This window comes from Amphibalanus amphitrite, unplaced genomic scaffold (genome assembly GCF_019059575.1).
Source record: "Amphibalanus amphitrite isolate SeventyFive unplaced genomic scaffold, NRLGWU_Aamphi_draft 000281F_arrow, whole genome shotgun sequence".
Taxonomy (NCBI): domain Eukaryota; kingdom Metazoa; phylum Arthropoda; class Thecostraca; order Balanomorpha; family Balanidae; genus Amphibalanus; species Amphibalanus amphitrite.
In genome coordinates, this window is record NW_024881776.1 from 491969 (window position 1) to 507787 (window position 15819).

General features: G+C 47.4%; 1 protein-coding gene across 1 annotated transcript in view; it reads right to left on the reverse strand.

Moving 5' to 3' along the window:
• Positions 1–7191: 7191 nt before the first annotated feature.
• Positions 7192–15819, reverse strand: part of LOC122387304 (adenylate cyclase type 3-like) — a 33419-nt gene continuing 24791 nt past the window's right edge. The window contains exons 3-6 of the mRNA XM_043377404.1: positions 15658–15776; positions 11102–11213; positions 9238–9365; positions 7192–7354 (exon numbers count right to left, since the gene is read on the reverse strand). Of these exons, the coding sequence (XP_043233339.1) occupies positions 7192–7354; positions 9238–9365; positions 11102–11213; positions 15658–15776 (522 nt within the window). The remainder of the gene's footprint in view (positions 7355–9237; positions 9366–11101; positions 11214–15657; positions 15777–15819) is intronic.

Here is a 15819-nt window from a genome sequence, read left to right on the forward strand (position 1 = left end):
CAGAATCACATCCCCATGCAGAGTGGTGAGAGTTAAAATCACCCAGAAGCATCACAGGTGGAGGGAGCTCGGCAATTAGCCGGCGTAGTTCCAGAAGAGGAAGAGCTGCGCCAGGGGGACAGTAAAGTGAGCACACAGTGATGTCACGCTGGCCTAGATGAATGCGGACCGCTACCGCCTGAAGGGGCGAGCTTAAATCAATACATCTCGCAGGCACGGCGTTATGGACCAGAACCATAACACCTCCGTGCGCGACGGTTTCAGTAGCAAGGTCCCTGCGAAAAACCGAAAATCCTTTCATGGGGAACCTGGACTCAGATCTGAGTTTGGTTTCTTGGATGCAAGCAACCAAAGGTCGCTGAGAGCGGATTAGTGCTTGCAGTTCTGGAGTGCTAGAACGCAAGCCTCTGCAGTTCCACTGCAGGATAAAACGTGTTATTGCTGTAGTTTTGAGCGCTTGGGGTAAGCGAAAGGTGTCTAAAACTGGCGACTTTGACTTGAGTTAAAAAAAGGCGGGGACTTAAAAATGCTCCTCGCCACCGGGGCCCGGGCCACCGCCAAAGGCTACCTTTGGATGGCCCTCGCGGAGCCGTCCATCGGCCGACCTAGGCCGGCCCGTAGCTCCCGGTTGAAACTTCATCTCGGGTTATCGTCCTTTGAATGCCAGTGGCTAACCTCTGTCCCACTTCTAGACATGTTGACTCTCTCTCGTCTCTCTCTCTCTCTCTCTCTCTCTCTCTCTCTCTCTCTCTCTCTCTCTCTCTCTCTCTCTCTCTCTCTCTCTCTCTCTCTCTCTCTCTCTCTCTCTCCTCTCCTCTCTCTCTCTCCTCTCCTCTCTCTCTCCTCTCTCTCTCTCTCTCTCTCTCGCTCTCTCCTCTCTCTCTCTCTCTTCCTCTCCCTCTCCCTCAGTGACCATCCATCTCGCCGCGGGACCGATCCTGTCAGCGCCCGTTGCCTCTGGCTCTGGTGTCGTTGAGCGCTCCCCAGGAACGCCACTCGCCGGAAGAACGACCGGCTCCCACGGCCTCTGTGCCTCCAAAGGGTCGCTGTTTGTAGGCAGCCATCCAAGGAAACGCGGCGATGGGAGACGCGAGTTCTCAGTGAACCTTGACTGCCGCAGTCAGGTGCAGGTAATTAATTCCAGTTTGTATCCAGGCGTTCGAATAGGTGGCTGGTAACCATCAATGGTGCGTGTTGAACGTGAATCAAGTGATTGCGCGAGGGAAGTCCCAATATCAAAGCGTTGAAAGGTAGCTAGGGAGATGCAGGACTTCCTCGAGTGTAAAGCCGGCATATCAAGCATATCCCTTGCGGCAGCTGCAGTTCAGTTGACCCCTTGTCGTGTCAAGGCCCGCAGAAATAATACAAAACCTGTTCTAGGAGACGATCGACTGATGCTTCACGATCTGGACTTTTGAGTGGAGACTTCCATTTCGCGTCTAGCTAGACGCGTCTAAGTCTTGATTCCAGGACAAAAAGTCAAAAGACAAAATGTCAAAAGACAAAAAGTCAAATGCAAAAAGTCAAAATGGATAAAAGTGAAATGGAAAAAAGTCAAATGGATAAAAGTCAAAACGGCTAAAAGTCAAAAGACAAAAAGTCAAATGGCAAAAAGTCAAAACGTCCAAAAGTCAAAAATGCAAAAAATCAAATGGCAAAAAGTCAAAATGGCGAAAAGTCAAAAACACAAAAAGTCAAAAGCAAAAAGTCAAATGGCGAAAAGTCAAAATGGCAAAAAAGTCAAAAACGCAAAAAGTCAAAAGCAAAAAGTCAAATGGCAAAAAGTCAAAATGGCGAAAAGTCAAAAACGAAAAAAGTCAAAAGCAAAAAAAGTCAAATGGCAAAAAGTCAAAATGACGAAAAGTCAAAAACGCAAAAAGTCAAAAGCAAAAAGTCAAATGGCAAAAAGTCAAAAAACGCGAAAAGTCAAAAGACAAAAAGTGAAAAAACGGCAAAAAAGTCAAAATGATAAAAATCAAATGGAAAAAGTGAAATAAGAAAAAGTCAAAAGTAAAAAGTCACATAGGTATCTAAAAAACCATAAGACACCGCTCGCTCGTAATTAACCCTATGGCGTTGCATGGAAAGAAATGAGTTCAAACTGCCTCGAGCCCGGCTCCAACATTGAAAAGTTCCAGCGCCAGTGCTCCCACATGTAATAATAACCTGTGAATCATTTTCATTTTATTACTTAATGGATTCGTTCATTAAAATATGTTCATTTCTTTTAACCAAATTTCTATAAACCCAGCGCGTTGGATGCTGGACCAGTCAGCGATGACCGTACAGAGACCAGAGAGCGTGAGTGGACGGAGGGGACCGCGTCCAGTCTATCGGGCACGTTTAAACTTTCAGATAAAACTTTGCCATAGCACTGGAATTGCACGATGGGGCAGTGGTGACCCGGGAACGTTTGAAAAGTTGATGGGGTAGGTTGAAAGTTGAGGGGACAAAAATTGTAACTCAAAATTTTGAAATTATCTCTCAGCAGCCGCTTGGGCGGTTGACTTGCGGTAATTTTTATAGGGTAGCTGCATCCTTTCTACCAAAAATAGGATACTCTCGAGGCAGGTGGGTCACCCCCAGTGCACGTGCAAAATACAACAATAAGAGGTGTCAAATTTGTTCCCATTTTAATAACTCGGTAATTACTGGGGTGATTTCGCTGAAACTTGGCATACAAGTAGGCACCCACCAGGCAATGCATTCCCATGTGTTGCGGTTAACCCGCGCACCGACGGGGGTCTGCGCCAACTTAGTACCGACGGGGGGGGGGGCGGATGACCGCCCCCCCCCCTGAGATCTCGAGAACGAAGCAAGATAGCGACAAGCGGTAAACGGCATCGGATACGCACGGTCAAGATCTACAATTTTTACTAAGGTCATTTTCAGGTCAGGTCAAAGATGACGTCACAGGGGTCGAAAAAGTCAAAATGGCGGCGCTAAATATGGAGAGAGTTTTTTCTCGAATAACTTTCGAATTAGTCAAGATAGTAACAAACTAAGGGCATCATCGTGATCCTCTCGTCAATCCGCATCGAATGATATATATGTTGACCTCGAAAGGTCAAGGTCAAAGGTTGACCTCAGGTCACGTGACCTCGAGGTCATCATGTATATCATTCGATGCGTCTTGACGAGCTTAACACAATGAGACCATCCACGCGTCTGTATCTTGTTCCTGTACGGAGTTATTGGCCAAAAACCTTTGGTGACCTTTGATGACGTCACATGACCTCACAGCTGCCCAACAGCAAAACAGACCTCAAGGTAGTGAAGGTTGATCGTATATGAAGTCATGTATGGTATATGGGGCCATTCCGACCCGTTTTAGTGGTAAAAACAGGGAGTTGATTTTTCCCCCATTGACTTATAATGGGGAGGTCACGAAATTGACCTGACCTTAGGTCACCGATATCAAAATTCCGAGATATACAAATTGTAGCTACTAATGACCTAATAACAACCTGCGACTTTCAAAGGCCTCCGACATCTACTGTAGCTCTGGCACGGTGACAAAGTTGCAAAAAAGTGACTTGAGGTTGGGTAATTCAAAGTGACCTGGTGACCTGACCTTGAAAGGTAGGAGGTTCAAACTTGCACACCATGTGTAAAATTGATAAGGGAATAGTCATACCAAATTTCGCGGCGCTACGCGCCGCGGTTTTCCCGCTATTCGCGATAAACCTCAGGGGGGCGGATATCCGCCCCCCCCGTCGGTGCGCGGGTTAAGGTGCTACTGCACGTGCGCACGCGCAGGGGGCGCTTCCAGATCTCGAGAACGGCTGGGCCGATTGCGCTCAAATTTGGTACACGGTTGGAGACCGGTTAGTAGGGTGCCGTGCAAAAGTCAGTTTGGACCCCGTTTGCACGTGCGCACGTGCAGAATGCCGCTTCCAGATCTCAGGAACGGCTGGGCCGATTGCGTTCAAATTTGCAACACCGCTAGCGACCGGTTAGAAGGGTGCTTTGCGCAAGCCCGTTGGAAGTACCCTCTCGCCCTTCCGCACGTGCAGGGCTCACTCCCCCGCTCGCTCGTTCTTCGCCCAAAAGGCGTTTTACTGGTGTTAAATTTCCAAAATTATTGGTAGGGCTCGGGCCCTACCATGCCTATACAAAACGACACCCATGCCTCCTCTAACATGTTAACTGCGGGAGCTGCAGCCCCCGCAGTCATCCTCCAAACTGGTCACTGAGGGGTACCTTAGTCATTTTTTTTAGTCTTAGACGTTTTTGGTAGGGGTTACCTTAGTCATTGCCCGTGATCGGGCCCCCCAGTCAAAACTGCTTAGAGGAGGCACTGCTTTTCACTCGCTCCCATGGGGGAGGGGCTGCCGCCGCCCGACGTGCTCCGCGCACCACGGACGCCACGCGAGCGCTGCTGGCGCGGCGGCACGCACTGCTCGGCCCGCGCGCCGAGTATACGGTGGTGAACCGGCAGTGTCGAGCGGCCATCAGACGTGACCACGCGGCATACTATGCTGACCAGCTGCGTGAGGCAGGACCGGCGAGGATGTGGACAGTGCTGCGGCCGGTGATCGGGGCGGGGAAGAGTGCCACTGCTGCTGCGCCAGCGTGCACGCCGGAAGCGCTCAACGCGTATTATGTGAGCGTGGGCCCCACCACCGCAGCCAGCGTCCCTGCCCCGCTGCTGCGGACCCCGGTACCTGTCAGAATCCCTCGCGTACTCACATGTTCCTTACAACTTCAGTGGGTAGGGTACGTTGCGCTGTATAATATTTTTCAAAAGATGAAAAGATCGAGGCTTCGACTTTTATCCTTTTGACTTCTTATTTCAGACTTTGACTTCGACTTTTCTATTTTATACTTTTTTCATTTTTGACTGTTTGTCTTTTGACTTTTACCCGTTTTGACTTTTTGCTTTTGACTTTTTGTCTTTTGACTTTTTTTCCATTTGACTTTTTGTCTTTTGACTTTTACACGTTTTGACTTTTTGTCTTTTGACTTTTTTCCGTTTTGACTTTTATCCTTTTGACTTTTTGCATTTTTGACTTTTTGTCTTTTGACTTTTTTCCGTTTTGACTTTTATCCTTTTGACTTTTTGCATTTTTGACTTTTTGTCTTTTGACTTTTACACGTTTTGACTTTTTGCTTTTGACTTTTTGCATTTTTGACTTTTTGTCATTTGACTTTTTGCGTTTTTGACTTTTGCACATTTTGACTTTTTTCTTTTGACTTTTTGTCTTTTGACTTTTATCCGTTTTGACTTTTATCTTTTTGACTTTTATCCCGTTTGACTTTTTGCATTTGACTTTTTGTCTTTTGACTATTTGTCTTTTGACTTTATTCCTTTTGACTTTTTGTCCGGTTACCCTAATTGATTAATCCAGCAGTTTCTAGCAGAAACGATGCGACCTTAGTGATTCCCTCGCCACAGTGCCGCACTTGGGCGTCTTCCAAAATTATTTATTTCAGTTATAAAAGGAAGTATTCCATTAAAACTCACAGCCTGTTCCTGTTCTGGCTCAGTGGAAGCCGCGTGCAGGTACAGCTATTCATTAGCATTTAGATTGCGCCCAAACCGGTCGCATTTAGTACGTGAGTCCCACAATAAGTAAGCGGCGCCGTCGGTTCCAACGGCTGCCCTTTGGCTGCACCTGACTGGAGCAATAAGCAGGCCGTTGCCAGCCGATATTGGTCCGCGAATTCCATTCACCTGTTTCCGGGGACTCGAGCCGAGCCTGGCTGTGCCCGTTTCCACCGTAAGGCATAACTCTAGCATAAGCTCGGGGAGCGCAGCGCAGGATGCAGAACGCCATACGCATTTCGCGTAACGTGCCGCGCTAGACACACAGGTGCGGGCTTCCACTCCGAGTTGCCGGTGGGACGCGCCCAGGCTCCTCCATCGATTGGTAAAGAGCGGTTCCATGTCCGGTGGCCGGCGCGCCGGGCGTCCGCCGCAGGAGTGCTCACGGAGCGGCGATGGATGGTACGTGACGCACTCAGCGGTACTCCAGTGGCCCCCGCCGGCTCCCCAGGCACCGACAGGCACGGCGGTCGTCGAGCGCGCAGCGGGGCTTCGACGGTAGATCAGTCGGAACGTTATTAGTGCCAAAACAGCAGCGTCGTATGTTCGTGAGAGGGGAAGGAGAGCGCCGTAGCACCAGCAGGCAATGAGTGTTTCAGAGTACGGTGTTGTCATGACAGTGGCATGTTGCCGGGTTATTTGTGATAGCCAGCAGATGTCATAGAGTGTAGCTGTGATGGTAGAAGCGTTGTTCATTTTGTCAACCATGCCACTGTTGAGAGAAATGTTGAATTGTTCATATTATTACAGCAGTGCGCGGCACAGCAACTCTCATCTCAGTGATGTTGAGTTCGTCCTGCTCCACCGCCAAGACCATTATGCACCCTGAGGCAGCATCATGCGGGGACATCGCTGGCTATGCCCGTCTGGGTCCGTCCTGGGAGTGGGCCATCGCTGGTTGTGTCTAAAATCTGCCCTATGTGTGGGACATCGCAGGCTGTCGCTATCCAGTACCTTCCCTATGAAGTATAGGTCATCTCCGTCTGCCCCTGCCCTGTGATGACGAGTTTGGACGCGGCACCAGGCGTCGGCAATATTTTCCGCCGGCACGTGTGTGCTGACGTCAGCGGCCCCGTCAGCGTGGACGTGACGGCTGTGCCTGGCGCCGAGGGCTGTCGGACGCACCGGGCGGCCCCAGGGGAGCAGCGGCATTCAGCCGGGAGCTGACGCGGGGGGGGGGCAGAAATATGACGCAGAGGGGGAGGGGGCAGTGAGGACTCGGCATGCCTCAGAAGGCCGTGTAAGGATCTGACATATTGCAAGTGGAGGGGACCAACAAGGACCTGGGGGAGATGCTCTTCTGAGTTGAATAGTTTCCAGGCATTATCATTTCCAACGCCTTAGGAATGAAGCTGATTGCTGTAAACTTTCACCAACCTTCGACTTATGCTATGTTCTCAAGAAGACGTCGTCACATCATGTCAGATCACCTGTTGATCGTTTTTGTTCAAAGAAAAACACCACATTTGACCAATGGCCGTTAAATAGGCTATCGATCATATCTTTTTGCTCCTTCCCCTCTGAACTGACCTAGTTCTTGAGATAGGCATCTGGGGGACTCAACAGAGCATCAACAATTCTAGCTGCTCTCAGTCTTGGGAGGCACACAGCGCTGCAATCGGATTGACACACTTTTCCGGTACTTACCCCGGCTTCCCCGAGCTCTCCATTTTGTTGGCGAGCTCCACGTCTTTGCTGTAGACGTCGAACTGCCACTGTTTCTGTCCCATCACACCGGCCAGAACGGCGCCCGTGTGGATCCCCACCCGCATGTCCACAGTGGAGCGGGTGGACTCCCGCACCGACCTGTGGATCGGGTGGAAAGGGGGTGATACAACGATATACAACGCAATAACGCAATACAGCGATATACAACGCAATAACCACAGGCTGTTCGAAAAATCAGACAAACACTATTCGTCAGAATTGTGTTCTAATGATTCTTTTCTATTGAAAAACATTTTCTATTGAAAAACAGCCGGAGCAGTCCTCAATTGGGGGTGTTTCCCATAGTTGTAACTGATGAGGTTAGTCGGGTGTAGGCATAGGGACACCTGCGGAGTCACAACTGCCTAATATGTAGTGGTCATAATGTCTACGCCTCACCCAGCGCTTACCACCACATTGCGGATGGTTCATGTCGCTTTATGAGCGTTTTTACAGCGTAATTACCACATAAAGGGACACAGGGCTCACTAGCTGTCGCATCGAATTCCCTCATCTCCTCACCCTAATTAAACCCTGCTACACAACAGCTCTGTGATCAATTGACAAGATTAACGCTTAATTTTACACTAAAGTGCTCTGAATGAATGTCATTTGAATCGCTTTGATACGGGGCCGCTTCTTAGATATTAGCAATCAATACCAAATAGATTGGATCAGCGGTGCTTAAAATGGATAGGTCGTCAGCGCGAGCCATAATTCCTTGATAATGAGTTCCCCCGGAAGATTCACAGCTAGGCAGATCCGTCCGCGGAATTGGACAATATGTGCTTCTCAAAGCCTAATTATATTTCAGCGCACGATCAAAAGTGGTTGGCAAAATTCAAGTCACTTTATTGCATACAGTCCAGGCAAACGCTATGGCAACTGTTGCTATGAGATAATCCCCTGATAACCAAACGTTCAAAGTAAAATTACTTCTAATATTGATCGCAATATTCTAAGCCGCATAAGGAAGAATTCATTTTAAACAGCGCACCTACCCATTAATCATAATGATGTGATAATGCAATAAAAGGGTTAAAAAGTAATGTATGTAACAGCTTTAACATATCCACTTTGACTCATAAAGGTAGATTGAAGACGAGAATAACGCATATTGAAATTCAATGCATATGTGATATTATTCTTTAGGCGTTTGTGAGCGTATATCATAGAACGTTGATTCTTTTGAATGACGTAATGCCTTTCCAGGGCTATTTGATGCTTATCTTCGAAAGATATACGGACGTTGAAATGCAGCAGCTACCACTCCGTATTCTGCGTTGTGTTCCTGAACGAATGAATGTTTAATGGTCCGGGATCTCCCAAAATATACGTGGGTGTTATTACGGTTGAGAAACATGGCAACGTGTGCCATTAGTGTCACTGCTTCTATGCTAAGGGCCAATTTGTGTCAGTTTACCTAAATTATGGATGGGAAGCGTATAATGAGACTTATATCTCATATCAGCTTCCAATGTTCAGCTATGGTAGCGCATTTCTTTGTGCGCCCAACCACGTTGCCTGAAATGTGACTCGGAGAAGGCGACTATTGACGCAAGTTTACACAACCCGTCAGCTCCTGGCAGCTCGCGCAAATCAAACTTGCAAAAGCTGACTATGACGTGCCCTACATCCCTACATAAATGATATGCATGTGAGCTTCAGTACTCATTTTATGGCAGTGATTATGTAAGACTTTGCATTATGTAAGTATTACGTAACTATGAAATTGTGTAAGTATTGCATTTCGCAATACCAATGACTTGATAACAATCACTAGAAAGAACCAAGTATTTAATTCAGTTGATTGTATACTGCACATTGAATACGGATGGAGCCATTACAACCAAAACTCGCTAGATTGCATAAAGTAAAACTCACTGGATTGTGTAAACCAAAAACTGACTTGGTTGTGTAAATCAAAGGTCACTTTATCAAGCCAAACCAAAACCCCTGTGATTGTATAAACCAAAACTTACTTGATGGCCGTGACCATGGAGAGCCCCATGTAGACGGACTGGATGGCGTGATCGGTTCTCTCCTCCGGACAGCCCGAGATGCAGTAGTAGCAGTCGCCCAGGATCTTGATCCGCAACTGCTTGTATTTCTGGAAGGCGAGTTGGATTTCATCAGTCAGCCGGAGACAGGACAACATTTAAAACTAAAAAAAAAAAAATATGTGTAATGCTGTTGTGGATACGAATATTGAATGAAGTGTGATAGAACTTTGGGCTTATCTGTTTTCGTAACAGTTTACTCTTTGATTTTGATCGGGTTGATGATGCTTCCACGAAATAACAAGAAGTCGGTCAGCTTTTGGCTAAATCACAGAAAAATTGCATGTTTGCATCAACGCACTACTCTGCCTTACGATGCAAAGCAGCATTAACTACTGCATTTCTTTTGCTCGGGAAAAGAAACGGAAAGTATCGCTCAGAAACTTGTGACTTTGGGTTCTCATCTCAGCAAGAAGAAAAATGTACCGGTTATTTAGTATAAGGCATAAGGCATACTGCTTTATCCGCAGTGCTGTAACTTGCTAAGCCCCTGAGATGGAAGTGTATGTTGCAGGCTCGTATTTGATTTACAGCCGCCTAGGTTAACAAAGTGACGAAGGCAGCCAGCGATAAATCAACCGCTGATCTTTCAAATACTGGTTCATTTGGTAGTAAATCATGCTGTGTGCGCAATATCGCTGGATGAGGATCACTTTAACTGAGCAAACGGATCGCCGGAGATGATTTTATTGAGACAAACGGCTTTGGGTAAGCTCTGTAAATGACACAATACATGCCTCGCTGAGTGTGAGCTGCATTTAGAGTATCAGTTTGCTCTGACAGCTGACTGAAAGAATATTGGTCTGCCGCGTTAATGGATGTCGCTGGGACTTGAAATAAATGGGAATTATCCACTTACTTACACGACCAATGGACGGATGTACAAGATAAAAATGTGGCTCTGTGAAATGTGACTTTTAGCCGTCTGATGCATTATTTTGATGGCATCAGTCTCCTAACGGGAACGGTGAAGTTATAGGTATATTATATGTATTTGAGAGATGATTCCCTTTTGTGTTATCAGCTCATGAAACTCCTGAACAAGGGCAACCCGCGTTCGCTATAGGGAGCTGGGCAGTTGCAGTTGGAGTCAATGAGACGGACGGGCCGCATAATGTTACACTGAAGGGAAGCTTCCAACTGCCCATCCCAAACGCGATCGGACAAAAAAAAAAAAAAAAACATAGGTATACTTGTTGAGTGCAGCTCAGATTTCGAAACCCATTCGTCGCCGCGGTTTTATCATTTGTCAGTAGTAAAATGGCACTGGGCACATAAATAAATAAATACATTTACATCTCCATAAAACATTATGCAGGAATAGTTTTACTGGAAAACAGTAAAATCGGGCTTTTTATTTTTATATCGATTTTTACTGGAAAAGCTTTATGAGAAAGGCTACAAATGAACAGTTCTGCGTTATTATGGGTTCACGGTATAAAGAAGGTATAAGCGTTTACGCGAGACTTCAAAAGCGCGATGGCTAACTTCTGAATACCTAGTCTCTGAAATGCCTTGTGCTTTTTCGGCTTTTTAGATAGACTCACAAGATTTATTTAAAAGGAGAAAAAATCGCTCCAATATAGAGTTTTAACACAATTATCGATTAAATAAAGCCAGCGTGGCGGGATAAACTTGGGCCCGTGGAACGGCTTTCGCGTCCCACAGCTTGATGTTTAGCATATGGCGAGGTGAACTCGCTCCCTTGCCGCACATTGTAGCAACTTTGTAGGTAAGCACCCTGCTAAAGAACACTGTCCGCCAGTCTATGTATATTCATACTCACGTCTGCCAGGCGGTCGAAGGAGGCAAACAGCTCGTTCAGCATGTGCACCAGGTCGTAAGCCGAGTAGGTGGACGATATAGCCGTAAATCCCACGATGTCGGCGAAGAGGATGCTGCCAAAGACAGAAAACACTCATTTGAGCTAGCACATAAAAAATTGACATTGTAATACAAATGGGTCCTAATGTTAAACACATGGTTAAACAAACCATGATCTAGGTATCCAAAAGTCGCTCTAGCCGAAAAGTCTCGCAGTATTCCTATCTTCCCGGCTAAATTTTCATATTGATCTATGACATCAAATCCCAACTACTACCAGCGCGGACGTTTTTACAATCGAGAAAACGGACCGGAAACACGTCCCAGAAGCTTGATAGCATTCTTTTTCAGTCCAGACACGGCTCAAAAGAATGAGATGATTCGAGATAGACTCGGTCAGATTTAGAAAGAGGCAGGATGGGCGGGAAAGAGAAAGAGAGTGGGGAGTATGATGGACTGAGAGGAGGCAGAGAACAGGAGTCGCAAGGCTTGAAACATCGACCCATTCCGCTCGAAGCACCGCTGAGGAAAAACAACCCGGCCGGGCCGTGGCTGAAGACGAGACACACAAGAACTGTGAAACCAAACACGAAGTAGGCAGTTCAGCCTCTCGGGTAGCGCACAAACAGGGTCATATCTGCCATTGGCGCTCGGGTTAGCGCAAGAGGAGCCACACATCAGCCGTGTTCACGACGGGTTATCTAGCGAAGGCACCAAACTTGACCAAAACTAATTTGACCAAATCTGCACCAAATCTGCACCAAATGTGAACCAAACGTGTCCAGATAGCCGTCGTCATAGATAACATTATTCATGTTATCTATGCCGTCGTGAAACGGCCATTATTATCAGCTAAGAAAAAATTATGTAACTGTTACGTCCCCATCCCCAAACCTTCCAGAGACGTTTTCTAATGCCTACTTATTTCATAACTAGGGAGATAAAAGGCGTGCAGTTTGTTTGTTTATAAAAGCCCACGTTCTGTTTTACCCACGAGCCGCGGGGCCGAAGGGCTTTTGTTGCCCCCTGTACGTTTTCTGTGATATCTCCGAAACCTGAAAAGATATGAACTTGAAACTTGATATAGTTTGAAATGAATAGCCAGGCAATGTTTGAGGGAAGTTTTACTACATATAGTACAGGTCTGACGTGCACAGGGTTGCTTCTCTTTGTAGCAATTCCAAAGAATATTAACCCGCGCCGGGCCGGTGCTCCGAGACTCATGTAGGCGCGGGAACCGGGGGACGGGGGCAGTGGGGGCAGCTTGCCCCCTCCCCAACTCTAGGGCCGTGGGGGCGGTGCCCCCATAACTTTGAGACGGAATACCGCACTTTTTATGAAAATGTTTTCTTTTTTGTTGAAGTCAAGGGATAAAAAAATAAGTGGCTAAAGCCAGTGAGAAAACTAGATTTGGGGGTACCCTAGGTTGATCTCTATTATGGTGTGCCCCACAGTCTGAAAGTAGTTCCCGCACCCCTAGTCACCAGCGTTCATGGCCATGAGGATCTTATCTATGATGACGGTGAGCGCGGTCTCAGTGGAAAAATTCGTTCGATAGCCATGCTGTGCATGCGAGAATAAATCGTGATGGCTAAAATATGAACTAAGTTGAGAGTGGACAATTCTTTCAGCTATCTTTGCAATTGCAGGCACCACAGAGATGGATCTAAATTTGGAAGGATCGTTCCGGTCTTTGGCAGAGCCGTGACAAGAGCACGTTTCCAGGCGTTAGGTACTGTCCCATTCATGAGGCCACTAATGATAACGTCAAGTATCTAATGGGCAGCAATTGCCTTCATAAGTTCTGCGCAATAACCAAATACTGACGTCTGACATCATCTACATAATCCACTGGACGTCGTCGGATTCATGGGTACCATGACTGCCATTGAGTTCATCCAACGACAAAGGATGCACCTTGAAAAAACATGTCACGACTCTGAGCAATCTCGTTGGAAGAGAGGTACTGTGATTCGGCACGCTGGCTACAGTCAATGGCCCTAGTAGTCGGATCGAGCTTTCGAGTACCGTCATTTGAAAATTAGGCAATTTAGAGACCAGATTATGTAGAGCCTCAGTTATCTTCTTCTAGGTCCGTTTCATTGAAACACTTCGAAATTTTTGGGAAAACAGATAATACCTTTAAAAACGAGATGCAGAACATAGCGATTGCCATTTGATCGTGCTTCAGTATTCAGGAAGGCTTCAGCACTTTCCCTTACTTGGTCAGTGTTCACGGGCTCTGATGTTCACACGGGTCACAAAATGTCGAAATTCTGAAGCTGACATGTGGTGGCAGCGCTTGTGACCTGGACCCTACAATCACACGGGTCACAAAATGTCGAAATTCTGAAGCTGACATGTGGTGGCAGCGCTTGTGACCTGGACCCTACAAAAAGTACCATACTTTTTGTGGTGACCTTAGTGCATTTCTGCGACCTGAAAATCAATGTGCTGCGGTAGCGTGGCCAGACACACAGCCGCAGGACTGTTGAAGGGCTGCTGCCGAGGAAGGGCTGCTAAACTTGAGCCACTGAGCCAGTTGACCTCAGGGATGGATGTGGATGTCAATTGAATCAGTGACTCTCAAAATAAGCAGCCCTTCCTCGGTTGGGCTTGATGGATCCACCGTTATACCGATGTGCGGTACTTTCAAGAATGACTACAAAAACACGTTCCAAGGCATGCCATGTGTATTTCATTCAGGCTTATTCCGTTTCGGTTAAACAAGGGCGACCATTAGAAACCAAAACGCGGACTTACAAGTAGGTCAAAGCGACACAAAAGCAACTGCTGTACGATCTAGCTTAGTGAATCAAGCCGATGACAAAGCTGGCGAGTACACAGTACACACTACACAGGCTTCTTGTACCAAAATACCTAACTAGAGTGAATGGGAAAACTATTTTCAGGTAATTTACCGAACAAATCTCGTGCTGTGTTCAAAGAGACGTTTACAATGAGGAACAAACATAAAAAGGACAACAGAAAGGTAGGTATCTTTGTGCAGGAGGCTTCAGAGCAATAGTTTACACCTTTTGCTTGCAGTCTCCGAGGCGCTTAGGGCTTCACTGTCGGTCTGATTTTCATAGTGGTGGCTTGCAAGCTGTATATACCCCTCCAGGCATACCAGAAGACGGCTGTGTCTTCCGTGGAGCGGGGATCGTATTTGCCGTTGAGGTTGGCGTCGGCGCAGTGCCTGTACCACCAAGCACCCTCACGGGTAGACGAGCAGTTACCACTCCAAACGTCGTTATCTCGGTCAACTGTGGAGAATTTCATCCCGACGTGGTAGCTCAGACTGTCCCCGGCGTCTCCGGCGTAGTCGGTGAAGCCAATTCCGAAGCCGTCAGCCTCTGAGGCGATGGTGAAGTCCTGGTAGGTGGCGTACGCCGTCTGCTCATCCCAATCCTTGAGGTCGACCCGCAGCTCGTATGTTCGGTCCGACTGGGAGGTCAGCTGCCACAGCGGATGCAGTCCCCACCAGAACTCTCCATCGAAACTTCCCAGGCCCCACTTGTAGGCCTCCCAGTCCTGGTAGAAGTTCTGCCTGGGTAGCATGTCGGCTCTTCTTTGGAAGACGGTCCATCCCTCGCCATCGTCCAGGTCACAGTAGGCCGAGGTCAAAGTGAGATCCTGCATGATCGGGTACACTCCGCTGGCAGAGCCCGCGGGCAGGTCACTGCAGTCGCGTACGATGGGATCCTGCAGTGACGTACCGTCGGTGTCGGAGGTCAGTTCAGCGGCAGAACCCGCGGCGCACATCAGTAGGACGCAGACCGCCATCCGGAGACTCGGCGACACCTCCATGGCGATGTAGAAGGAAGCCTGTGTTGTCTTTAGAGGAGCAGTTGGCTCCACTGAAGGTATTTTTCCGATCCTGCCCGTTTTATACCAAGATGGCTGGCTCACACACATACTCCCCTGATAACGTGTGTGACTAAACTGTTGCAGCATTATCTGTCCGCAATGAGGGGAGCTGAAGGGCAGGGCCGGGAATGTAACAGGTGTAAGGCGCTATCGGCACCGCGCTGGCCTCAATTCGTTGAAGCTAAACGCTAGTTATCTTATGTCAGCGGGAGCGTCTTGGGAAGTTGGCATCTGCTTTGTTTCAAACATCGATGCCGCTTTTATTCATGCATTCATTTATTTATCCCACAAGCCAAACAATGCCCACTTTGGCGAGAAATTCTTCTCTTTTCCGATTCTGGGAGTCTGATTTGTTTATGATACACTATTGATTGTACTGTCGCGTCTCCTTATACAATCTTACTCTTCAACATTGCGCTACAGACGTATCTAAACGCTCGCGTGCCGTCTCCATTCGACTCTCCTTTAACACCTACGCGATTGTCTACATTTAATGACGACTTGCACAAGGGCACAGCGACGACAAAAACTAACGCCTGTTGGATTCCACAACGATGTGCAATACAAATAGTAAATCACGCATCATATGCAATGAGATGAACCATCGAGATGAAATCTTACACATATTATTCGATCGAAATAACTCACCTGACATTTTCGTGCCTCTTCATGTAGATTTTCTTGAACTGTCCAACATCCATCCGACCCCAGTCTTGCCTCATTGTCTCAGCGACGTGTCGAGGCAGTACCGACAGCAGAAGGCGCTCCTGTAAATGAGAGAAAGAACACAATCAGTTGAAAAGGCCTCTG